This window comes from Jaculus jaculus, chromosome 4 (genome assembly GCF_020740685.1).
Source record: "Jaculus jaculus isolate mJacJac1 chromosome 4, mJacJac1.mat.Y.cur, whole genome shotgun sequence".
Lineage (NCBI taxonomy): Eukaryota > Metazoa > Chordata > Mammalia > Rodentia > Dipodidae > Jaculus > Jaculus jaculus.
Window position 1 is genome coordinate 156,648,754 of NC_059105.1, and position 27,350 is coordinate 156,676,103.

The following is a 27,350-nucleotide window of genomic DNA, read 5'->3' on the forward strand; positions in this document are numbered from 1 at the left end:
TGTCCCCCTTCCTCTGAACCCCTTTTTCTTTTCAACTAGTCCCTCATATACTTTGTTGTCCTTTTTTTTCCCTCCACTATCCATGATAGAATATTGATGGGCCCAATATGGCATAGGTCTTATGCAGGTAACAACAGTTGCTGTTGAATGCAATGGCCACTTCATGTCTGGAAGACATCATTCCAAAGCACTTCTCCTTACCCTCTTCCAGCTTCTCTGCCACAATAGACCCTGAACCTTGGAGGAGGTGACAGAGTACATTCTCAGAGTCACTCACTCTCAATGCTAAAGTGGGAGGGTTTTTTTTTTGTTGTTGTTGGTGGTGTTTTAAATATATTTTACTTATTTATTTGAGAGAGAGAGATAGAGAGAGAATGGGCACGCCAGGGCCTCCAGCCACTGCAGATGAGCTCCAAATGCATGCACCCCCTTGTGCATCTGGCTTACGTGGGTCCTGGAGAATAGAACTGGGATCCTTTGGCTTTGTAGGCAAACACCTTAACTGCTAAGCCATCTCTCCAGCCCTGTTGTTTGTTTTTTCAAGGAGGCAGTGGGTTTCCTCCCTCTTCCTTTAGTCCCCTCCTGCTCCCTCCCATGGCCTTCTCCTGGCTGCTCCCCTGACTTTGCTGTGCTTTGTTTGCAGGGTGTGCTGGCCCTGATGGAGCCCTGCTGGAGCCCTGCTGGAAGATCCGGCTGTTCATGTGGGAGCCAGTGCTGTTTGGGCCCTGGGATGGTATGTTCACATCCTGCATGATCAACATTTGTGGGGTCGTCCTTTTCTTGAGGACTGGCTGGCTAGTGATGAGCGCTGAGCTGGTGGTCCTAGAGCCTCTGGTAGGCCGGTTCCATGCAAATTCGTCACACTTGGCATTCCACAGTGTAGAGAACAGATTTCTGAAACCCAGGGGCACCAAAGCAGGGAGTAAGCCCAGTGCACATTGAGATAGAGGAAGAGAGAGAAAGAGGCAGAGAGAGAGAAGGAGAGTGGGTGTGCCAGGGCCTCCAGCTGCTGCAAACCAACTCCAGACACATGCACCACATTATGCATCTGGCTTAATGTGGGTCCGGGGGAATCGAACCAGGGTCCTTTGGCTTTTCAGTCAAGTGCCTTTTACCGCTAAGCCATCTCTCCAGCCCCTGGCACTGCATCTTAAATGAGAACCTGAGCCTCAGAGGTTCTGATGACAGCCTCACCATGGGTGAAACTCTGTGGGGTCAGTTCTCATTGTAGATGGGACTAGAGACTGGGTAGAGACGAGATCAGTGTAGTTTTGCCTCCAGCTTGTGGCTCTTCTGCCCTCCCAGGTGTTTGTTTCATCACCTGGCACCGTCCCCAATAGACCAGTTCCTCACCCACCTGGGTGCCTTCCTCCCGTGCTCCTGGCCCCGCGTGTATCAGAGGAGTGGCATTCTTATCTCTCAGAGACATGTGGCCTAGGATAGACACTCCTGTACCAGCTGCCAGTGGCTGGTTTGTTTTTCTTTGCACAGAAACCCCAAAACCGTTCTGCCTAGGATGCAAAAGCGCCCTAAGGCTTTCTGTGCACTTGTGTTCCCTGAGTGCACTTCCCAGACCCTCACACTGCTCCTTCTCACACAGGGGGATTTGAGTAGATTACACAGGCTGCCCAGCACAGAAGGTCACAGTGACCCTCCTACCTCTGCTTCCCAAGTGCTGGGATTAAAGGTGGATTTTTTTTTTTAATTAATGCACAGAAACCTTAGATCAGGATTGATAAAATCTCTGATGGCAATGTTTTTAGGAATTCATGCCTTTTACAACCCTGTAAATTTTGTAGAGACCCCAGACTTAAAAAAACATGCAAAGCCTCTGACTCACGCTCTCCTCATCTGGGCAGCAGTTTCAGGCTCCAGTGACCTTCCCTGATTGTTCCCTTCCTGGGCCTGTTTTGCTGCCCATCGCCTCTCTGGCCTGTGTGCAAGGGAGGCCCATCAATCTGCCTCTGAGGCAGTAAAGGGCTGATCATTGGTATTTCTGGCTTGCTGGGCTCTGCTCCACACAGAGATGGTTCTGGAAAGTTAGAAGAACAATGGGTCTATGTTGATTCTTCTACCCTTTAGCCCTCTCACTTTATTTATTTGATGTGTTAGAAATGCTATTTAAAACTATTAGTTCTGGGCTGGATGAGATAGCTCAGCTGTTAAAGGAACTTTCTTGCAAAACCTGATGGCCCAGGCCCACATAAATCCAGATGCACAAAGTAACACATGTGTTTGGAGCTTGTTTGCAGGGGTAGGAGGCCCTGGTGTGCCTATTCTCTCTCTCTCTCTAATTTTTTTTTTTTTTTTTTTTGAGGTAGGGTTTCACTCTAGCCCAGGCTGACCTGGAATTCACTATGTAGCCTCAGAGTGGCCTCGAACTCACAGTGATCCTCCTACCTCTGCCTCCCGAGTACTGAGATTAAAGGTGTGCGCCACCACACTGGCCTCTCTTTCTCTCTTTGGTTGCAAATAAATAACTAATAAAAATCCTTTAAAAAGTGTTAGTTCTGCCCCCAAAGTGAAGGCAAAAGTTGCATTATTTGTTCATTGCTACATAAGAAATTGCTCCAGCTCTTAGCCTCTTACAACACGCAAGAATTCAGTGGCTTGGGATCCAGGTGCTTGAGGCTCCTATAAGGCTCCAAAACTGTCAGTCCAGGCCGTACCTGGGGAGTCACTTCCCAAGAACAAGTGGCAGTTTCAAGCCTTTGTCTTGATCATGTGAGCCTCTCTTAACAAGCCCACAGACCTGGGAAGGGGGGATGTAGAAAGGGGGAGAATGAACCTGCCTGAGATGGCAGCCAGGATATTTTTAGTATCTTAATTCCAGAAGTGACATCCCATCACTTCTGTAAGATTCTAGTCATTAAAAGTGAGACACCAGAGCCGGGCGTGGTGGCAAACACCTTTAATCCCAGCACTCGGGAGGCAGAGGTAGGAGGATCGCCGAGAGTTCGAGGCCATCCTGAGACTCCATAGTGAATTCCAGGTCAGCCTGAGTCAGAGTGAGACCCTACCTTGAAAACCCCCCCCCAAAAAAAAAAAAAAAGTGAGACACCAGGACTGGAGAGATGGCTTAGCAGTGAAGGTGCTTGCCTATGAAGCCTAAGGACCCAGGTCCCACGTAAGCCAGACGCACATAGTAGCATATGCATCTGGTGCTGGTTTGCAATGGCTAGAAGCCATGCTGTGCCCATTCTCTCTCTCCTCTCTCTCTGTCCCTCTCCTTCTCTTTGTCTCTAATAAATAAAATCTTAAAAAACAAGTGCACCACTATATGGATAAAACAAGGAGCCTAAACTGAAAGAATGAGCATGCTTAATTTTGCATTTCAAAAAGCATTTTAATTTTTATTGTATTTACCCATTTTGAGAGAGAGAGAGAGAGGCAGATAGAGAGAAAGGGCATCCAGCCACTGCAAACTAACTCCAGATTCATACAACCTTTTGTGCATCTGGCTTATCTGGGTTCTTTGGCTTTGCAGGCAAGTGCCTGAACCACTAAGCCATCTCTCCAGCCCTCAAAAACCATTTTAAAGCAGAAGGATTTGTTTTGGTTCAGTCTCTCATTTAGGGGAGGGCAGAGCATTTCACATTCTGGTGAACAGGAAGCAGAGAAAAAGGCATACGGGAAGGGACCAGGGCAAGATGAAGCCCCAAAGTCATCTAGTGACTTACTAATATGAGGCTCACCTCTTATTTTTTCCTATCTCAAAAAGTATTAATTGAAACTAGTCATTTTGAATGACTAATAGAATAGGGACCATGGGATTTTCTTTGAGGCTGTCTCCCACGCATAACATCCTTTTGCCCTAAAATGATCTCTAGTTTTCAGTTCCGCTGTTAGTTGCACCTGAAAAATTATATTTCATCACAAAAACAAAGATAGATGTGAAGTGTCAAAAATGATATGGGAATAGCATAAAATAAAAATATAAGGCTGGAGAGCTGGCTTAGCGGTTAAGCAAGCGCTTGCCTGTGAAGCCTAAGGACCCTGGTTCAAGGCTCGATTCCCCAGGTCCCACGTTAGCCAGATGCACAAGGGGGTGCACGCATCTGGAGTTCGTTTGCAGTGGCTGGAAGCCCTGGCGTGTCCATTCTCTCTTTCTCTCTGCCTGTTTCTCTGTCTGTCACTCTCAAATAAATAAGAATAAAGAATATATATATAATAATTTCTTACATAGCAAATATGAATTCTGAAAAAAAAAACCTGGGGACATAATTTGAAAACTAGCCAAGCGACAGCTCTCTCTGGTATGAAAACTTAAAGCTGTTTGGTACAGGCTACTTCATATGCTCATGAAAACTACTACAACAAGAATGAACCAAGAAGCCAGGCATGGTGGCGCACGCCTTTAATCCCAGCACTCAGGAGACAGGGGTAGGAGGATCACCGTGAGTTCAAGGCCACCCTGAGACTACATAGTGAATTCCAGGTCAGCTTGGGCTAGAGTGAGACCCTACCTCAAAAAAAAAAAAAAAAAAAAAAAAAAAAAAAAAAAAAAAAAATGAACCAAGGCAGAAAATGGTTCTATGCTATTGCACAAACAAATGTCATGTTAGCCAAGCACATGCTCACCTGCATGTGGCCCAGGGCCACCTGTATGTGAGGAACTGGGATTATGGCCATCATGGAGTGGGGCAAACCAGAGGGCACCTTGGTTAGCTCCTGCCAGTTTTCCTTCCAACCTGGTATCACCACTAGAATCATTCATTGCCACCACACCCAGAAGTTCCATCAGCATTGTGGATTTTATACTGGCACGGTTTGTATAAAAGGAGCCACAGATGTCTTTATGCTCCAGTCTAGCTGTTTAGGAGATTGAGTGGACGCAACACTTACGAGGTATAATAATAATAATAACTAATAGTAGTAGTAGTAGTAATATAATATTTATAGCAAAACAAAAAAATAAGATTTATCACACACTTATATGATAGGGGCATTCAAAGTGCATTAAATGCATTTAATCCTCTCAAAATGTCGCACTTCCTGACAACCTGTGAGACAAATATCATCTCTGTGTTACAAAAGAGGAAACTGAGCCCAGAGAGATGAAGTAGCACGTGGAACGACTGAGGAGGTGCTTCCTGTCTGTTCGCCCTGTGTGGTTCTGGCATCCAGAGCCTCACCCCTCTGACAGACAGATGTCCATCCTGTCCCTTTCTAGACTCCACTGTCCGTCCAGGAGGTCCTCTCCTCACTCTTGTTTCCATCCTAGGTGAGATGTATAGACGCCCATCCTCTTTGTCCAAGATTTGTGTGTCAAAGATGGTGACTACTGGGCTGGAGAGATGGCTTAGCGGTTAAGCGCTTGCCTGTGAAGCCTAAGGACCCCGGTTCGAGGCTCGGTTCCCCAGGTCCCACGTTAGCCAGATGCACAAGGGGGCGCACGCGTCTGGAGTTCGTTTGCAGAGGCTGGAAGCCCTGGCGCGCCCATTCTCTCTCCCTCTATCTGTCTTTCTCTCTGTGTCTGTCGCTCTCAAATAAATAAATAAAATTTAAAAAAAAAAAAAGATGGTGACTACTATTGCATTTTCTTAGCTGGTTTAAAAAAAAAGTTATATCTGATGGGCTGGAGGGGTGACTTAGTGGTTAAGCGCTTGCCTGTGAAACCTAAGGACCCCGGTTCGAGGCTCGGTTCCCCAGGTCCCACGTTAGCCAGATGCACAAGGGAGCGCACGCGTCTGGAGTTCGTTTGCAGTGGCTGGAGGCTCTGGCGTGCCCATTCTCTCTCTCTGTCTGCCTCTTTCTCTGTCTGTCACACTCAAATAAATAAATGAAAATAAACAAAAAATTATTATTTGAGAGAGAGAGGCATAGAGAAAGAATGGGTATGCCAGGGCCTCTAGCCATTGCAAACAGACTCCAGACACATGTACCTCGTGCCTGAGGTACTGGGCAATCAAACCTGGGTCCTTAGGCTTTACAGGCAAGTGCCTTAACTGCTAAGCCATCTCGCCAACCCATAGCTCTTTTATTATACCTTGATGCAGCCCTTAATATCCCATAAATTTACATTTTATTTCTTTTTTAAAAGTATTTAAAAAATAAACGTATTTTATTTATTTATGAGAGTAAGTGGCAGATAGAGAGACAGAATGGAAGAACCAGGGCCTCTAGCCACCGCAAATGAACTCCAGGTGCATGCGCTACCCTGTACACCTGGCATTATGTGGGTCCTGGGGAATTGTACTAGGGTCCTTAGGCTTTGCAGGTAAGTGCCTTAACCACTGAGCCATGTCTCCAGCCCTTATTTCTTTTTTATTTTTTTTTTAAATTTTTTATTTGAGAGGTACAGACACAGAGAGAAAGACAGATAGAGGGAGAGAGAGAGAATGGGTGCGCCAGGGCTTCCAGCCTCTGCAAACGAACTCCAGACGCGTGCGCCCCCTTGTGCATCTGGCTAAAGTGGGACCTGGGGAGCCGAGCCTCGAACCGGGGTCCTTAGGCTTCACAGGCAAGCGCCTAACTGCTAAGCCATCTCTCCAGCCCCCTTATTTCTTTTTATTAAAGGCTTTTTTTCCTTTTTCCTTTTTTTTTTTTTTCTGAGGTAGGGTCTCACTCTAGCTCAGGTTGACCTGGAATTCACTTTGTAGTCTCAGGGTGGCCTCGAACTCTCAGAGATCCTCCTACCTCTGCCTCCTGCCTCCTGAGTGCTGGGATTAAAGGTGTATGCCACCACACCCAGCTAATTTTTTCCCCTTTTTTATTGATAACCTCCATATATATATAGACAATATAGATAGTATAATTTTGATTAACTCCCTTGGCCCCACTTAGACCATTTCACTCCTGATATTCTGCCCTGTGGTTTACATATATACTGTACCCTTCCCTTAAGCTCTCCCTCTCTTCTCAACCCCATGATTACATTTTATTTCTTTTTCTTTCTTTCATTCATTCTTTTTTTTTTTTTTTTTTTGAGGTAGGGTCTTGCTCTAGCCCAAGTTGACCTCACTATGTAGTCTCAGGGTGATTTTGAACTCACAGCAATCCTCCTGCCTCTGCCACCCAAGTGCTGGGATTAAAGGTGTGTGCCACCATATCCAGCTACATTTCATTTCTTTTTTCTTTTTTACTTTTTTGAGGTAGGATCTCGCTCTAGCTCAGGCTGACCTGAAATTCACTATGGAGTCTCAGACTGGCCTCGAACTCACGGCAATCCTCCAACTGCTGCCTCCCGAGTGCTGGGATTAAAGGCGTGCGCCACGCCCGGCTACATTTTATTTCTTTATTGGCTTTGTGGTATTGCGATGGAGCCCAGGGTTTCATGTTAAGCAAGTGCTTTCCCACTGAGCTATATCTAACAGCCCTGCATTTTATTTCTGTTCTGTTTTATCTGCTTAAGGAGTTTAACATAGTGCATAAAGACACCCACAGTACTTCAAGCTAAAAGATAAATGAAAAAAAAAGAAATCACAAGCGAGAGAAAGCACAGCTCCTCACAAAAGGGAAAAGCACATGTCACTCTGCAGCCATCCCTCCAAGGGCCTACGCTGGCCACCTGAGCACTTCTAATCGGCCAGGTCTTACTTGAAGGTAACTCCAAAGCCAGAGGAGCCACACGTCCCCAAAACCACTGCACCCGGGAGCCTCTGAAGAGTCAGCGGACAAAGGACTTTTCTTCTGGGTCTACTGTGTAGCAGTAAAAAACCAAAAGCAGGGGGCTGGAGAGATGGCTTAGCGGTTAAGCGCTTGCCTGTGAAGCCTAAGGACCCCGGTTCGAGGCTCGGTTCCCCAGGTCCCACGTTAGCCAGATGCACAAGGGGACGCACGCGTCTGGAGTTCGTTTGCAGTGGCTGGAGGCCCTGGCGTGCCCATTCTCTCTCTCTCCCTCTATCTGTCTTTCTCTCTGTGTCTGTCACTCTCAAATAAATAAATAAATTAAAAGAAAAAAACAAAAAAACCAAAAGCAGTCCCTGCAGAATCCACAGTGAAGTTAAAATGCAAACATTGTGAGGAGGGTGCGTATCAACCAGCAGAGGTTCCAAGGACAAGGTAGCGGAATGTTGGGAGTGAGGGTAGAGAGGCTGGAAAGGTGTTGGGCTCTAGCTTCCTACAGTCCTTGGTCTCCAACCCAGACCGGTAGAGGAGCCCAAACACCATCACGGGAACAGGGAGCAGACAACAGCCTATGACAGGCGGGACACCTCTGCAGCCCATTTTAAGTCCACTGGGCTCACTCCTCATTTTCTCCCTCTCTCTCTCTCTCTTTTTCCGAGTTAGGGTCTCGCTCTAGCCCAGGCTGACCTGGAATTCACCATGCAGTCTCAGGGTGGCCTCGAACTCACAGCGATCCTCCTCCTACCTCTGCCTCCCCAGTGCTGGGCTTAAAAGCGTGCGCCTCCACGCCAGGCCTAATTCTCTTTCAAACGCTCACCACACCTTAGTGTTGCTTTCTGGGCGTCTCCATTGCCTCGCTTCCTATAAAACAGGTGACACTATAATGAGCGTATACCAGGTCTGTTTCCTTTCTCTTGCTTTTCACCCCGAAACGTGTACCTAGTAAGGACTTAGCATACAGAAGCCCTGATCTCTAGAGTCATGAAGGGGAATAAAACATGTTCCTGGACTGGAGAGGTGGCTTAATGGCCCTTGCTTGCAAAGCGCCACAGCCTGGGTTCGATTCCTCGGTATCCCTATAAAGCCAGATGTACAAAGTAGTACATGCATCTAGAATTTGTGTACAGTGCCAAGAGGCCCTGATGTGCCCATTCTCTCTCTTCCCCCTCTCTTTCTCTCCTTCCTTCTCACCCTTTCTCTCTCTGCTTGCAAATGAATAAAAACTAACTAACTAACTAACTAACTAACTAACTAACTAACTAACTGACTAACTAACTAGCATGTTCCTGCTATTGGGGTTCAAATCTAGAGTTAGGGTCTCAGGTGGAAAGAGATTTGGTAAGGCAAGTACCATGGGCAGCATTAAGTCCTAGGAACTGGAGGGGCCCCGAGGAAGGATGACTGGGACAGCTCTGCAAGGAGAGAACCTGAAACACTGATCTCTTAAGGTCATTTTGGCATTAGCTTGGAAGAACGAGCAGGAAGAGCATGCCAGACAGGGGGACCAGCATGAATCAGAGTGTAGCAGGGGGCTGGGGAAATGGCTCAGCAGTTAAGGTGTTTGCCTGCGAAGCCTAAGGACCCCTGGCTCAATTCCCCAGAACCCATGTAAGCCAGATGCACAAGGGGTGCGTGTGTCTGGAGTTTATTTGCAGCGGCAGGAGGCCAGGCTTGCCCATTCTCTCTTTCGCTCTGCCTCTTCCTCTCAAATAAATGAAGAAACATATATATATATATTGGTTTTTTGAGGTAGGGTCTTGCTCTAGCCCAGGCTGACCTGGAATTCACTATGGAGTCTCAGGGTGGTCTAGAACTCATGGCGATCCTCCTACCTCAGCCTCCCGAGTGCTGGGATTAAAGGCGTGCACCACCATGCCTGGCAAGAAATATATATATATTTTTAAAAGAGTGTGGCTCCTTGTGACCCTACCAAGTCATGTTAACTGTTCGTGATAGGCGGCAGCAGGTCACTGGCGAGTTCGGAGCAAGGACCTTTCTGGGACATCTGATGGATTTGAGTCTCTCTGGTGCTTCCTGGTCTCTCCTTGCCCCTTCTGGGCCCTCCAACCCTGACCCTGCTCTCTCTCTCTCTCTCTTTCTTCTGCTCTAGGGAAACACAGGTGTGCTCCTGATGTCCATTGTCGCCTTTGTCACCTTGTTGTCTGGCATCGGCGTGGGAAAAAAGGCAGGATGGGCAGTGGTGGCATCTATTCCCCGATCTCCTCGGTCCTTGGCGGGCAGATGGAGGTACCACCGGGCTGCTGCATGTGTTTGGGCAGGGGAGGCCTTAGCACCCACCACCTTCTCGTCCGCCCTCTGCCTCCATCTTCTCTTTCTTCTCCATTCTTATCACATCTGATGCCTGGGGTGGCCTTGAGGTAGGCCACTAGCCCTTGTGTGGATGCTTTGAGGGGCAGAATACTGGTGTGGTGGCCGCCCATCTGGACGGACAGAGGCACCCAGAAATCCTGTGAGCAGAGAGAAGTTCTATGGTGTATCTACAGCTTATCCACTTAAAACACAGGGACAAAGAGTTAATACTGGGGAGATAAAATAGAGAAATGAAGAAGTGGCTTTTGAGGGGAGGGGGCTGGGAAGATGGCTCAGTGATTGAAGGTGTGCACTTGCAAAGTCTCCTGGGCCTGGCTTCAATTTCTAAGCCACCCACATAAAACCCTGTGCATATTGTTTACACATGCCTCTGCACACACACACGCAAACACACACTCATAAATACATAAGTAAATAAATAAATAAACTATTAGAAAAAGAAAGGAAAGGCTGGAAAGATGGCTTAGCCATTAAGGCACTTGCCTGCAAAGCCTAAGGACCCAGGTTCAATTCCCCAGAACCCAGTAAGCCAGATGCGGAAGGTGGCGCATTTGTCTGGAGTTCCATTGCAGTGGCTGGAGGCCCTGGCACACCAATTCTCTCTCTTTCACTCACTCTCTTTCTCATAAAAAAAAGAAAGAAAAGGAAAAAAAATGATTTTCTTTTCTTTCTTTTTTGGGAGACAGAATCTCACTTTGTAGTATAGGCTAGCTTGACTTGATGGTGATCCTCCTGCCTCAGCCTTTCAAGTGCTGGAATTACAGGGATGAGTAACCATGCTTGGCTAAAATAGTTATTTTAAAAGCTGGGACTGGAGAGATGGTTTAGCAGTTAAGGCACTTGTCTACAAAGCCTAAAGACCCAGGTTTGAATCCCTAGTACCCACATAAGCCAGATGCACATGGTGGCACATGCCACCTCGGAGTTTGTTTGCAGTGGCTATTAGCCCTGGCAAACTCATTCTCCCTGTTCTCTCTCTCTCTCTCTCTCCCTCTCTCTCTCGCTCTCTCTCTCAAATAAAATAAAAATCTTAAAAAATAAAACTTTAAAGCTGACAAAATCTGTCATTGTCCCACATGCTTCCAAGCTTACCCTCTCCCATTTCTTAAAAATTTTTTTTTGTTCATTATTTATTTATTTATTTGAGAGCGACAGACACAGAGAGAAAGACAGATAGAGGGAGAGAGAGAGAACGGGCGCCCCAGGGCTTCCAGCCTCTGCAAACGAACTCCAGACGCATGTGCCCCCTTGTGCGTCTGGCTAACGTGGGACCTGGGGAACCGAGCCTCGAACCGGGGTCTTTAGGCTTCACAGGCAAGCGCTTAACCGCTAAGCCATCTCTCCAGCCCACCCTCTCCCATTTTTGAGACCCAGCTAGCAGGCCTGTCCTGTGGACTCAGCCCCTTCAGCCAGAGGAGGGGACAACACCTGGAGACCCCCCTTATTCCCTGTTCCGCTGACCTCGGTGAGCCTGATGGGCTTCTCTGAGGCTGTTTACTCGGGTATGAAAATGCCTGGCTATAGCCTGTACTGACGTGTGTGAAAGCATTTATAATGGCTAATGTGCTCTACGCTGGACTCAGTATAGAAACAGTAAAGGATTAGACAGCTTCAATAGGCCTAATAGAGGCCTGGAGTTCTCATTAGGGGAGTTAGCAAATACGCAAGACCGACAGCTTGCCAACTTCAACCTAAATCAGGATTTTGTGTCACAAGAGGATGTGGAAGTGTAGCTCGGATCCTCTAGTTAGGCCCCCAAAGAAGAATTTTGTTAACGCCCAACTTTTCCAAAACAAATGCATAGGACAGAGGTGATCTCTTAAAAACAAGGCCCCTTCTCTGTTTAAAATAGTGGGCAACGCTCTGTGCTTTATGTGGCAAGGAGTTAAGGGAAGTTTTGCATAGAATGGTAAAGGAAAGGGAAAACCTGTAGATTATAAGCTTTAGGAGGAAATGAAAACACTTTTCAAACATAATAAACTTTGGAAATGTTTATACAAATCTCCAGTCTTGCTTTTCAAGCAGGAATGGATTTCCAGCTGCAATACCACCCTGGCTCAGCTGGCTTGCTAGGGAAGGCCTGGCAGTTGCTAAGCGTCCATACTTTGTGCCCCAGGTTCAGCTGTTGTAAGCTGAGGTATAGGTGGAGGCCTTGAGTTCTGGGCTGTTTCCTGAATTTAAGCTATCCTGGGATGGACTATAAGGTGCTCCATGTAGGGTTTTTTTTTTTTTTTTTTTTTTTTTTTGCATAAACATAGTAGTTTTCTTATTTATTTTTTCTTTTTTGATGTTTTGAGGTAGGATCTTACTCCAGCCCAGGCTGACCTGGAATTCACTATGTAGTCTCAGGGTGGCCTCAAACTTATGGTGATCCTCCTACCTCTGCCTCCCAAGTGCTGGGATTAAAGGCGTGAGTCATCATGCCTGGCTTAATATGTTTGTTTTTATGTTCCTGTCATAGAATTCTTTTCAAATTACAAAATGATATTCATCATAGCCAGTTAACACATCAGAGAGTAAGGAAAATGTTTCTCCCCATACCTTGAGGCGGTTGTTGTAAGCAGCTTGAATTGTCTTCTGATGTTATTCTTGCTGCTTATTGATTCACACTCATGATTTTTTAAAGTTTATTATTTATTTACTTGAGAGAGAGAGAGAGAGAGAGAGAATGGGTGCACCAGGGCCTCTAGCCAGTGCAAACGAACTCCAGACATGTGCACCACCTTGTGCATCTGGCTTTACGTGGGTTCTGGGTAGCCTGGGTCCTTAGGATTTACTCACAGGCATCTGCCTTAGCTGCTAAGCCACGGCTCCAGCCCCCTACTCATGAATTTTGCTTTTGCAAAAAGTCGGGACAAGGAGCCGGGGGAAATGCATGAGCACTTAGTCGTTTGCAAAGCCTGCTAGTCCAGGTTCCCCCGTACCCATTAAAGCTAGATGCAAAGTGGCACGTGCATCTGTGGGCCCAGCACACCCACAACAATGCCAGGTGGAGTCAGGAGAACCCAAAGCCTTAGGCTAGCTTAGTCTGATGTTCATGTGCAGTCTGGCAATTCGTTAGCAATGGCGAGAGACCCTGTCTCAAAGAAGGCAGAGCTCAAACACCTCTTTGCTGTTCTCTGACCTCCACATAGGCTCTGTAGCGCACATGCACCCGCCTCCACACAGAAATAAAAAGAAGTGGCCTGGCGTGGTGGCGCACGCCTTTAATCCCAGCACTCAGGAGGCAGAGGTAGGAGGATCGCCGTGAGTTTGAGGCCACCCTGAGACTACATAGTGAATTCCAGGTCATCCTGGGCTAGAGTGAGACCCTACCTCGAAAAACCAAAAATAAAAAAATAATAAATAAATTAAAAATGGACGGGAGAGGTTGCTCAGTGGTTAAAGGCACTTGCTTCAAAGCCTGATGGCCTGGGTTTGAGTCCCCAGTACCCGCGTAAAGCCAGCTGCACAAAGTGGCACATGCATTTCTTTTCAGTGGCTGGAGGCCCTGTCATGCCCAATACTCATTCTCTCTTCTTTTTATTCCCAGATAATAATTGCATAATTTGTTTCTTTGCTTAGTTTTTAGTTTGTATTTATTAATTTCAGGCAGAGACAAAGAGAAAGAGAAAGCAAATGGTCATGCCAGGGCCTCTTACTACTGCAAACAGACTCCAAGCACATGCAGCACTTTGTGCATCTGGCTTACATGGGTACTGGGAAATTGCACCTGGTCCTTAGGCTTTCTATGCAAGCGCCTTAACTGCTAGGCCATCTCTCCAGCCTGAACATATTTACTTATTTATTTGAATTGTTTTGTTTTTTTGAGATAGAGTCTCCTTCTAGCCCAGCATGACATGAAATTCAATGCATAGTCTCAGGCTAGGATTAAAGGCATGCATCATAAAGCCCAAATGTGTGTGTGTGTGTGTGTGTGTGTGTGTGTGTGTGTATCTATATCTCTATCTATCTATCTATCTATCTATCTATCTATCTATCTATCTATCTATCTATAATATTTTGAGAGAAAGAGGCAGAGGGAGAGAGACAGAGAGAGGAAGAGGAGGGAGGGAGAGAGAGAGAGAACGGGCATGCCATGGCCTTTAGCCACTGCAAACGAACTCCAGTCACATGTGCCACCTGGCCATCTGGCTTATGTGTGGGTACTGGGGAATTGAACCTGGGTCCTTTGGCTTTGTAGACAAATGCCTTAACTGCTAAACCATCTCCCTGGCCGTGTGTGTGTGTGTGTGTGTGTGTGTGTGTGTGTGTATATATATATATATATATATATATATATTTTTTTTTTTTTTTTATTGACAGTTTCCATTCTTACAGACAATAAGTCACGATAATTCCCTCTCCTCCCCCACTTTCCCCTTCACATCTCCACTCTCCATCACATCCCCTCCCTCTCTCCATTAGTCTCTCTTTTATTTTGATGTCATTGGCTTTTCTTCCTATCATGAGGGTCTTGTGAAGGTATTGTTAGGCACTGCAAGGCCACGGATATCAAGGCCAACTTCTGTCTGGGCAGTTGCATTGTGAGGAGTGGTATCCTTCTTTCTGTTCTTACATTCTTTCCGCCACCTCTTCCGCAATAGACCCTGAGCCTTGGCGGGTGTGATAGAGATGTTTCAGTGCTGGACACTCCTCTGTCACTTCTTCTCATCACTTATGTTTCCTTTTGGGTCATCCCAGTGGTCACTACCATCTGAAAAGTGAAGCTTCTCCAACCAAAAGTGAGAATAGCGTTAACGTATGGATATGAACGTTGGGTGAATTGCTTACAGAGCAGTTTGGTGAGCAAAATATATGCATTTAGCCAGACAAGAGCAGGCATTACACTCCCAAGGCTCATGCCCTCCGCTGCCATCGGGTTATAGTTAGGTGTTCAGTACCAGGCATGCATTCCCTCCCATAGAGCAGCCTCCAGTCCAATTAGAGAACAGTTAGTCTCCCCTAGAACAGACGTGCCACTTTTGCACCCTTTTGCTCATTTGGCCTGGCTGGCCAAACTTGAGGCTTCCAATGTCCACTGTTTTCACCACGGATGGCTTCTGACCCCATAAGGCTGCACACAGTGCAGCTATTTCTAGCTTTCTGTCATCTGGTCTACAGAAAGAAGGTTTTCAGCTCAGCCCCAGCTTGATTCCTCAGTGACCTCGCCGCCCAGACATGTGGAGTCTTCAGCAGTAGGATCTCACCATCTGTTTCTGGTAGGAAACCAACAGCCTTGGCAATAGCCTGTAATGTTTTGGGGAAACAGGGTCCTCTCTGGCCAACAACTCACTGGAAGATATCCCATCCCTGGCACTGAACATTTTCTAGTAGCAATCTATGGTTTCTGGGTGTGCCATTATCCAAAAGAGCAGGCTTTCATATGTCTTATTCACAATATCTTGAGTTTTGATTGACCTTGCCCCTCACCCTTCTTTTACTCAGTCTCTTCCCCCGCCCTCGCTTAGACCATTACACCCCCTGTAATCTGCTCTTCTAATTACATATATACAATAAGTCTTAAGCACTTCCCTCTCCCCCCTCCCTTATTGCCCTTTTCTAGCTTACTGGCCTCTGCTACTGATTTTTGGTTCTAGCTCACACACAAGCCTAAAAACATTTGTAGCTAAGATCCACATATGAAAGAGAATGTGCAACATTTGGCTTTCTGGGCCTGGGTTACCTTACTTAGTATAATCCTTTCCAGATCCATCCATTTCACTGCAAATTTCATAATTTCATTTTTCTTTACCATTGAGTAGAACTCCATTGTGTAAATGTACCACATCTTTATTATCTATTTATCTATTGAGGGACTTTTAGGCTGGTTCCATTTCCTAGCTTCTGTGAATAGAGTGGCAATCAACATTGTTGTGCAAGTATCTCTAAGGTAGTCCTTAGGATATATGCCTATGAGTGCTATAGCTGGGTCATATGGTAGAGCTATTTTTTAGCTTTCTCAGGAACCTCCATATTGATTTCCACAATGTCTGACCCAGGCTACATTCCCATCAACAGAATAGAAGGGGTCCCCTTTTTCTGCATCCTTGCCAACATTTATTGTTATTTGTTTTCTTTTTAAAAATTTTTTCTGGTTTATTTTTATTTATTTATTTGAGAGTGACAGACAGAGAGAGAAAGAGGCAGATAGAAAGCGAGAGAATGAGCACGCCAGGGCCTCTAGCCACTGCAAACGAACTCCAGATGCATGCGCCCCTTTGTGCATCTGGCTAATGTGGGTCCTGGGGAATCGAGCCTCAAACCAGGGTCCTTGGGCTTCACAGGCAAGCGCTTAACTGCTAAGCCATCTCTCCAGCCCCTCATTTGTTTTCTTGATGACAGCCATTCTGACAGGAGTGAGATGGAATCCCAAAGTAGTTTTAATTTGCATTTCCCTGATGGCTAATCTCTTCTTACTCACTCTCTCTCTCTCTCTCAAGTAAATAAAATATTAAAGAAAAATTAGTGTGGGAAGATGGCTTAGCAGTGAAGACGCTTGCTTGAAAATCCTAAGGACACATGTTCAACTCTCCAGATCCCATGTTGGCCAGACACACAAAGGTGAGGCAAGCACAAGGTCTCACATGCCTTCTAGGTGGCCCAACCATCTGGAGTTTGATTTCAGTGGCTGAGGCCCTGGTATGCCAATTCTGTCTCTCTCTCTCTAAAATAAAAATTTAAAAAATAACTAAAAATAGAAATTGAAAAGTAGTGATAAATGTCACTCTTTCATGGTGTATAGGTTGCATTTAATATTAAGCCACAGATGCTCCTGTTGATCAATGCTGCCGACCCATGTTTTTAAAGTAAAGGAGTGACCTAATTCCACGTAACACGAATATATCAAAATTCACAGTACGCTTATGATCGCCATTCTTTTACTCTCTTCCTTATAAGTTCTATTCCTTTTTCATTCCTTTTCTCACATTTTCTCCTTAATTCCTTGAAGGATCACCTTTGGTTTTTGTGTCCTTACTTCCTTTCTTTTTTTTTGATTTTTCAAGGTAGTGTCTCACCGTAGCTCAGGCTGACCTGGAATTCACTATGTACTCTCCGGGTGGCCTTGAATTCAAGGTGATTCTCTTACCTCTGCCTTTCAAGTGTTGGGATTAAAGGCGTGTGCCACCATGACACGCTTAGGTTTTTGTAATCTTTGTTGCACACACATGTATGTTTGTGGTATGTGCATGTGTGTATGGGTACTTGTGAGGGGCATATGTGTAAATACATGTGTGTAGAAGCCAGAAGACAGGTCCTAGTATCATCGTTGAAACATTGTTTCCATCCTTTGAGATAGTCTCTCACTGACCCGGAGTTCAAAAATTAGGCAAGACTGCCTAGCCAGTGAGTCCAGGGATCCGTTTGTCTCTACCTTTCCAGCATTGGGGTAACAGACATATGTGACCTCACCCAGAATTTCTACATGAGTATTGGGAATTGCACCCAGATTCTCATACTTGCAAGGCAAGCACTATACCGATTGAGCTGTATCCCCAGCCCCATAGTTTCCTTTCTCACATTTTCCTTCCATTTTATTAATTTCTTCTTTCCCTGTATAATACTTCTTTTATTTTCTCTTATGATGTGTAGAATACCACCTGTATATGAACTCCCCTACAATTAAAATTCATGGGCTGCAGAGGTGGCTTAGCTGTGAAGGCATTTGCCTGCAAAGCCAAGGGATCCCGGTTCGATTCTCCAGGATCCATGTAAGCCAGGTGCACAAGGGGGCGCACGCGTCTGGAGTTTGTTTGCAGTGGCTGGAGGCCCTGGCGTGTCTGTTCTCTCTCTGTCTATCTCTTTCTTTCTCAAATACATAAAAAAATATTTTTAAAATATAAAAAAATAAAAAAGGAGACATAAAGGGAAGAGAAAGGAAGGGAGGAGGGCACTTAATAGGTTGATATTGTATATATGTAAGTACAATGATTGTGATGGGGAGGTAATATGATGGAGAATGGAATTTCAAAGGGGAAAGTGGGGGGGGGGAGGGAGGGAATTACCATGGGATTTTTTTTATAATCATGGAAAATGCTAATAAAAATAAAAATAAATTAATTAATTATAAAAAAATTAAAAAATTCATATTCCCTTCTGGCCATTAGCCAGGTCTTTTGGGTACCTGCTCCCCAAGGCACTTCCCTTTGGATGGCAACTGACACATTATTCCCGGAATGCTTGCAGCATGCTGAGCAAATATGAAGTCTCTGGAGAGATGCCACGAGCATTGAGTTTTTTTCAAAAAGAAATGTGCTTTTATTCTTGGTGGTGGCACAGGAAGCAAATTTATAAACATGAAATAATAATTATGAACCCAGATAATTAAATAGTATCGGCAGTAAGCATATTATTCAGAAATAAAAGGAAAAAGAAAGACTTTATGGGGGGAAAAAAAAGGAACTTAAATGAGGTCCTAACTGAATTTTATCCCTGGGAGAAAGGACAGGGCAAGGCTATCCTGATGAAAGTAACCAGCAGAGCCTGGGGTTCAACAAAGGGACAAATCTGAGAAGAGAAGGGAGCTGAGAATTGCACAAAACGGTCCTGGTGTCATTTTTTTAAAATTATTTTTATTTATTTATTTATTTGAGAGCGACAGACACAGAGAGAAAGACAGATAGAGGGAGAGAGAGAGAATGGGCGCGCCAGGGCTTCCAGCCTCTGCAAACGAACTCCAGATGCACGTGCCCCCTTGTGCATCTGGCTAACGTGGGACCTGGGGAACCGAGCCTCGAACCGGGGTCCTTAGGCTTCACAGGCAAGCGCTTAACCGCTAAGCCATCTCTCCAGCCCCCTGGTGTCATTTTCAATTTCTCCTTTGGAATTGTTTCAGATATTTCTAAGAATATAAAATGAAGGCTCTTAGGAAAATATAAAATAAACATGTACCAGAGATATCATTTCACGCACAAATTACTGGAGGAGCCAATACGATGTTTAAGAGCATTGAGAACCCTGCATGGGTAGATAATGCCACTGCCAGAGCCACAGGTTATGAAGCAAAGATCCCAGTCCCAGAGGTAGATACTTCCCTCTGAGATGTTGGTCAAGAAGGTTACCCAAACAACACAGGCTATTGCTGTTGCTCTTGATTGTCCACTAGAACTAGAAGACACCTCCAGCTTTGGTTACAGGATGTAGGAGGATCGATCGTCGTGAGTTCGAGGCCACCCTGAGACTGCAGAGTGAAAGTGAATTCCAGGTCAGCCTGAGCTGGAGTGAGGCCCTACTTCATAAAACAAAACAACAACAACAATAACAAAAATCCAAGACACTGCAAGCTTTGGTTATAGGATGTAGATAAATCAAGAAGACACTGCAAGCTTTGGTTATAGGACATAGATAAATCAAGCTTTCACAGGACCAGAAGATGCTTTTCAGGTTGCCAGGGAAGAACAGTTATCAGCAGTCTCACTGAACTATGGACCACGATTCACTACCAACCTGCCAAGCCAGATGTGCAATAGTGGCATGACTGGTGCAGGGGATAACCAACCACTTTCTGATTGGGTTTGAGGCCTACTCTGCAGGAGGAAATTCATGCCCATAGAGGACTGGGAAGATGGCTCATTGGATAGAGCCCTTGCTGCTCAACCTGGAATGCCAGAGTCCGATGCCCAGACCTCATGTAAAGAATCCAGAAGCGGGCTGGAGAGATGGCTTAGCGGTTAAACGCTTGCCTGTGAAGCCTAAGGACCCCGGTTCGAGGCTCGGTTCCCCAGGTCCCACGTTAGCCAGATGCACAAGGGGGCGCACGCGTCTGGAGTTCGTTTACAGTGGCTGGAAGCCCTGCCGCGCCCATTCTCTCTCCCTCTATCCGTCTTTCTCTCTGTGTCTGTCGCTCTCAAATAAATAAATAAACAAAAAATATTAAAAAAAAAAAAAAGAATCCAGAAGCCACATCAGGCTTCAGTAATCCCAGCATACTGACTGTGAGATGGGAAGTAGAGACAAGAACATTTCCCAGAAGCTTGTAGCGAGCTCAGCAAAGAATAGAAGAGTGAGGATCTAGAGACAGACACACTGCTTCAATGAGGTAGAAGGCACGGAACAATCCAGAAGTTGTCCTCCGACTTCCATATGTGCACCATGGTACATGTGTGCCTACACACACACACACACACACACACACACACACACACACACCCATGGATGGGAGCCATAAGCTCTAATGAGGGAGCTGTGACTATTATTTTGCTAAATGGACATGTTGAGCCCATCAAGTTTACCTTTTAAATATGTATGTTGGGCTGGAGAGATGGCTTAGCAGTTAAGGAACTTGCCTGCGAAGTCTAAGGATCCAGGTTCCATTCTCCAGTACCCACATAAAGCCAGATGCACAAGGTGGCGCATGTGTCTGGAGTTCATTTGCAGTGGCTGGAGGCCCCAGAGTGTCCATTCTCTCTCTCTCTATCCACCTCTTTCTCTCTCTGTCAAATAAACAAACAAATAAAAATTAAACATATATATATATATATATGTATATATATATATATATATATAGATAGATAGATAGATAGATAGATAGATAGATATATCCATAGATTGGTGCTGCTCTTGGCTTTTTGCAGAGGGTGGTAGTTAGTGCAGAGACTTGTAGTTGCTCAAATGCTGAGAATAAGTGACTGTCGAGTGCTCAGCCCTAAATGGAGCGTCTATATCTCCCTCTCCAAGGCTTAGGGACTATTGCAGAAGAGGCGGCTGGAAGTAGGGAAGGAGTGCTGTCTTCCTGACATGATTTGTCCATTGCAATCATGAACTCTCAACAGCTGTGGTCACCTGCACACTGCTGGGCCTGCCCACATTCCAACATGGATGGGAGTAGACGGTCCTAAGGCTTCACACTTCCCTGAGAGCTGTTCGCACTTACTGGTTGCTTGGGGGCAGGGGGGGAAGGAAAGACATTGTCTTTGGTAGAGTAGCCACTGGAAAATTGCCCATGTTCCAGGAATGACCCCCCCACCCATTTTCATACAAGCAACCCAAATTAAACTCATTGAGTCACCCCCCCCAAAGTCATCAAAGTAGAAGGGGGGCTAGTTGGGAAGAAGAAGGGGTTCATTGGAGGTAGCAGTGGGAGGGGGACAGGAGAGGGTAGTGGGGGTGAATATGATCAAAAAATATTATATGCAGGCATGAAATTATCAAATTAATTAGCTAAGTATTAAAAAGAGCACTCAGGGGCTGGAGAGATGGCTTAGTGGTTAAGCGCTTGCCTGTGAAGCCTAAGGACCCTGGTTCGGGGCTCGATTCCCCAGGACCCACGTTAGCCAGGTGCACAAGGGGGCGCACGCATCTGGAGTTCGTTTACAGTGGCTGGAAGCCCTGGCGTGCTCATTCTCTCTCTTTCTGTCTTTGTCTGTCACTCTCAAATAAATAAATAAATAAATAAATAAAAAGAGCACTCAGAAGCTAGGTGTGGACCAAATAAGACACATTCATAATTTGTTAAGTTGCCTAATTTAATAAAAATGCTATGATAGATTTGCTAGGTTAGATACAAAACTAATATCTTGCAGGACTATAAATCCTAAAGTTTTGAGTTATCTACTCACCTGTGTGTATTGGCAAAAACACTTGTAAATTGGGTTGGAGAGATGGTTCAGTGGTTAAGGCACTTGCCTGCAATGCCTAAGGACTTGGGTTTGATTCCCTAGCACCCACATAAAGCCAGATGCACAGTGGTGTACTTATTTGGAGTTCATTTGCAGTGGTTGGAGGCCCTGGCATGCCCATTCTCTTTGTCTCTTCTCTCTCTCTTTGCTTGTAAAAAATATGATGTAAGTTAACATGTAACTTTACCAAGTCTGGGATAGTTAATACATTTAATCAGTAATAAATAGTGAACTGGACTCAACAATACACCTAGACAGTCCTTGGGTAGCTTTGGGTAGAAACATTTATGTTTCAGGCTAGAGAGATCCCTTAGCAGTTAAGGCACTTGCCTGCAAAGCCTAATGACCCAGGTTCAATTCCTCAATACCGACATAAGCCAGACACACAAGGTGGCACATGCATCTGGAATTTGTTTGCCGTGGCTGGAGGCCCTGGCACATCCATTCTCATTCTCTAACTCAAATAAATAAATAAAAAAAAATAAATTTTTTTTTTAAACTTTTATTTATTTATTTGAGAGCGACAGACACAGAGAGAAAGACAGATAGAGGGAGAGAGAGAGAGAATGGGCGCGCCAGGGCTTCCAGCCTCTGCAAACGAACTCCAGACGCGTGCGCCCCCTTGTGCATCTGGCTAACGTGGGACCTGGGGAACCGAGCCTCGAACCGGGGTCCTTAGGCTTCACAGGCAAGCGCTTAACCGCTAAGCCATCTCTCCAGCCCAAAAATAAAATATTTTTAAAAATAAAATATTTTTTTAAAAGGAAACATTCATGTTTCTAAATTTCAGATAATTTTTGGTGGTGGTAGTTTTTTTGCGACAAGGTTTCACCATGGATCTCTGATTGGCCCGTAATTAGCTATGTAGCCTAAGCCGGCCTCAAATTTGTAATGATCTTTCTGACTCTGCCTCTCGAGTATTGGGGTTACAGGCATGTGCCACCGTGCCTGGCAACTAGATGATTTAAAAAATAAGTGGCTGGGAAGAGGGTTTGATGGCTACAGTGTTTGCTACACAAGTGTGAGGTCTGGATTCAGGTGCCTCAGTATGATCAAGGAAAGTACCTGACATTAACTTCTAGCTTCCACACACACCTACATGTGCACACAGATCCGCAAACACATACACTCACACACACATACAAGCATGCATATACACACAACATACACATGCAAAAAAAAGTACCACCTGGCATGAATGGCTTATTTCTCTTATCCCATCACTAAGGAGATTAAGGCAGAAGGGGTACTATGAGTTGGAGACCAGTTTGGGTTACAGTGAGTTCTAAGCCAGCCTGACATACAGTGTGAAACCCTGTTTTCAAAAACAAAACAACAACAACCCAGTACATGGGCTGGAGAGACAGCTTAGCACTTAAGGCGCTTGCCAGCAAAGCCAAAGGACCCACATTCAATTCCCCAGGACCCATCATGTAAGCCAGAGGCACAAGGTGGCACATGCATCTGGAGTTCCTTTGCAGCAGTTCAAGGCCCTGGCATTGCCACACCCATTCTCTTTGTCTTGATCAAAAAAATTAGAAAGAAACACATTACAAAACAAAACTGACCTACAAAGAAGTGGAGAAAAAGCATCTGCGGCAGTGCCCTTCTGTGGCTCTGAGGATGGGACGTCTGCGTGCCATTGTTCCAGGTTTAGATTAATTCTTGAATCACTCAGGCAAAGAAAGCCACAGACCTTTTTTTTTTTTTTTTTTTTGGCATTAAATTTCAGGCTTTATTATTGTATAATAGGGAGGGCTGCACCTTTCTTTCCCACCCACACAACTTTAAAAAAAATTTTTGTTCACTATTTATTTATTTGAGAGCAACAGACACAGAGAGAAAGGCAGATATATATATATAGACAGAATGGGCGTGCCAGGGCCTCCAGCCACTGCAAACGAACTCCAGACATGTGCGCCCTCTTGTGCATCTGGCTAACGTGGGTCCTGGGGAATGGAGCCTCGAACCGGGGTCGAACCAGGGTCCTTAGGCTTCACAGGCAAGCGCTTAACCACTGAGCCATCGCTCCAGCCCAACACACAACTTTTAAATTGACACTACTCTGAGATTCCAGACAACCCCCAAAGACCTGTTCTATTAAAAAACTATTTTATTTATTTATTTATGAGAGGGAGAGAGAGAAAGACACATATGAGAGAGGGAGAGAGAGAGAGAGGGAGAGAGAGAATGAGTGGACACACTAGGGTCTCCAGCCACTGCAAACAAACTCCAGCCTCATGTGCCCCCTTGTGCATCTGCCTTCATGTGACTCCTGGGGAATCAAACCTGGGTCCTTTGGCTTTGCAGACAAGCGCCTTAACAGCTACGCAGCTCTTCAGCCCCCAAAGGCCTTTTTGACCTGGCATTCCGAGTCAAAATAAACTTTTCATTTTGGTTGTAACCATTCACAGCTTTTGGCACGGGCTTGGCATTCGTTCTCCTCTTGATCAAGATGTATGAACAGAAACAAGGGACCTAAGGCAGACTCCCCCGTGGGAAGGGCCTGGGGAGGCTCCCCGAGGGCAGAGCCCCAGTGCTGGGCACACACATCTGTTGGGGTAAGCAGGGCCATTTTGCTCCGGGTATTTCCCCGTCTGCTGGCTCTTCCCACTTGGAATTGCTCAGCAGTGGCTTGCAGGTGCCATGTGATATCACGGGCTTTGCTGAATCCATCTCGGGTCCGCTGGGCCTTGGGGATATCTGGGCTGTGTGAGGAATGTCCGTCACAGTGCTTCTGGCTTCCCTAGGGATTAACCTAGCCGGTGTCAGGTGGATAATCCGCCTCCAGCTGTGGCTGCTGTTTTTGCTGGCCGTGCCAACGCTGAACTTTGTGGTGGGTTCCTTCACCCTCCTGGACCCAGGTAAGCCCTTTGGAGTTCATTCTGTGGCCCGTGGATCCGCACCACGTTATTCAAAGCACTTCAGAGGCCTCTGCCCCTCCACAAGCTGCGCAGGTAATTGGTGTGGGCCATTCCTGATGAAGTGAGGGTTTGGCACAATTTCTTGGACTTGGAACTTTACACACACATTTTCACTTCATTTTCCATCATGCACTTTCTTTTTCTCTCTATTAGGAAAAAAAAAAAGCAAAACAGAATGTTTAAGTTCTGTAATTCTGCCAAAAAAGGATAAGTTGATAAATAACAATCAAATTCGTAATAACAGTGACTGGGAGAATGAAAAAGAAACAAATATGAGTGTAGAGAAGAAAAGTAGACTTAAATGTCTCCCCCCACCCCTTAAAGAACTTGATGTAAATTTAACAAATGTCACAAGGCATGGAAAGACCCAACTCAGGAGGCTGAGGCAGGAGGATCATGAGTTATAGACTAAGACCTTGTCTCATGGATAAAACAAAACTAACTAGATATATATAAAATGTTAATAATTATCATTTCTTAGAGATGGCAACATACTCAAGTTTATTTATACTGTTTTAGGCTAAATTATTTTTCAAAATCAAATGCTCCTCTTACTAAGCTTAAAGATAAAAAGCAACCAGCTATAGTTTTTCACCCTTTGGAAATGGTATACTTTTGTAATGGATTAACCACTCTTTTTATTTTTAAATTTCTTTTTTACTTAGAGAATTGGCATGCCAGGCCCTCAGCCACTGCAATTGAACTCCAGACGCTTATGCCACCTAGTGGGCATGTGCAACCTTGCACTTGCCTCATCTTTTAGCCTCTGGCTTAAGTGAGATCCGCAGAGTCCATCATGTATGTGTCCTTAGGCTTCATAGGCAAGCACCTTAACCATTAAGCCATCTCTCCAGCCCATCACTCTTTTTTATTTACTTATTTTTGTTTTGTTTTTTGAGGTAGGGTCTCACTCAGGCTGACCTGAAATTAGCCTTGAACTCATGGTGATCCTCCTACCTCTGCCTCCAGAGTGCTGGGATTAAAGGTGTGCGCTACCACACCCAGTCCATCACCCTTTTAAAATCTAACCAGGTTTTATTCAGTCTCAAGGAAGCATGGCAACTCTAATCCCATATTCGGCTGTAAATTAGGCTATTCCATGGAGGTCTGAAGTTATTCAGCTTTCTGATTTACACTGGTTTGGTATTGATGCCAACTTAGCTTATGCTCAGAGTGCAGAGCCAGCCCAAGGATGATGCTGGAGTGGCAGTTCCCTAATGCCTCCCACTTTAGGAATCTTCATCTGTCGGTCAGTAGAGACCACACATCTGCACTAGAAAGTGGTTGGGGAGAGGCAGATGGGTACAGTGAGTATGTTTAAAACAGTCTGTGAAAGGCCCAAAAATTCAGAAGCCCAGAAATACTATCACACTCCAAAGGGAGCTTAAGCGGGCCCCTGCATACCTCAAACTCCAGGCTTTACTCTCTGTTGGAAGCAAGTAAAGAATCCCTCTTCTCATTATATCAGAGCCCGCTCCTAATATAAAACTAGGTAAAAAGGGCACGAGATAGCCCTCAAGGATGGGAAATGAGTAATAAAGTAAACCACTTATTTGGTTTCTGTAAATAGCCCGCACCATAAGCCGTAGTGCCTCAGACCTCCAAGGTCATAGGAGACTGATACCACACTCTGCTACCCCCACCCAAGGACCTGCGCAAATGCTGACCACCAAGGTCATAGGAGACTGATTGGTCCACGAGGGGCTTGAACAAATTAAACTAATTGGCTTAGAAACTATGGAGTGGCACAAACTGACTGGCTCGTACCCTGCGGGCTCCTGATATTAAAAAAAATGATTGGTCTAAGGCACAGGCTTTGTTAGAAACCCTATAAAAACTGTCCCATTCCTGCACTCGGGGCTCTGCAGTCCTCTACCCCTGTGCGGTGTACGACTGTGGGCCCCAGCGCGCTTGGAATAAAATCCTCTTGCTGTTTGCATCAAGACCGTTTCTCATGAGTGATTTGGGGTGTCGCCATTTCCGGGCAGAGCGTGGGGTCCTCTTTCTGGGGGTCTTACATCTGCAGCCCAGACAGAAGCCTGTAGTGGTTGTGATGGTAGTGATGTTCCTAAGCACTCACCGTACTGGGCAGGGTTCTAAGCACATTGCATGGTTTGTTCTATTCATTCTCTGCATAACCTCTGGAATTGGATAGGAGCGGTTCTACACACTTTGCAGATGGCCAAAGAAGCAATTCTTTGTGGTGCAGAATGACAGAACAGGGATTTAAAGCGGAATGGGACACGATAGTTAAGTCATTCCCTTAGTCAGGAAGCAGGCCAGTTTCCATACAACATGCCATCTATCTATCTATCTATCTATCTATCTATCTATCTATCTATCTATCTATTAGTTTTCTATTCTGCAAGAACAGGCAGTTTGATACCACTATTAAGCTCATCCATGACCTACCCCCTCCCCATTGACCCCTCCTTGTTGAGGTATATGGGTCATGCAGTTAGCCCACAATTATTGCTACGATACTAAGGAAACTTGGCAAAACAAGCAAGGGTGCTGTTTTCCTGATGAACCGGATACCAGCACAAGGGGGAAGGAGACCAACACAGAGAAAAATCAACGCCTACCAAATCAGAGAGCCAGAGCCTCAGAGGCCCCCAACACCTCAGCACTGAAGCAGACCAAAAATGAACCCAACATGGCTCAGGGAAATTTTGTGGAAGAGGGGGCGGAAAGAAGGTCAGAGCCACATGTTGGGTCATGATATACATGCTGTCCTTTTGCTGTAACAAACCTGCTCTCCCAATTTGAAGCAGCCCCAATGGGTTGTCCTAAATTATGCCATTGGGCATGGAATGGTTAGTGTTCAGTTGGTGCACACGGATCTGGCCTTACCATTTGTTCAAGTGGTACCTTCTAGTGTTCAGAAATTGTGACTCCTCTGAATTCCCTACCCACTGACATCCTGGAC

At 45.5% G+C, this 27,350-nt stretch overlaps 1 protein-coding gene across 1 annotated transcript in view; it reads left to right on the forward strand.

The window, feature by feature from the left end:
* The first annotated feature begins 678 nt into the window (after window positions 1-678).
* Window positions 679-27,350, forward strand: part of Slc12a8 (solute carrier family 12 member 8) — a 173,530-nt gene continuing 146,858 nt past the window's right edge. Inside the window, 5 exon segments of the mRNA XM_045148413.1 lie at window positions 679-816; window positions 9,680-9,755; window positions 9,758-9,808; window positions 9,811-9,853; window positions 24,126-24,361. Of these exon segments, the coding sequence (XP_045004348.1) occupies window positions 700-816; window positions 9,680-9,755; window positions 9,758-9,808; window positions 9,811-9,853; window positions 24,126-24,361 (523 nt within the window). The 5' untranslated portion in view covers window positions 679-699.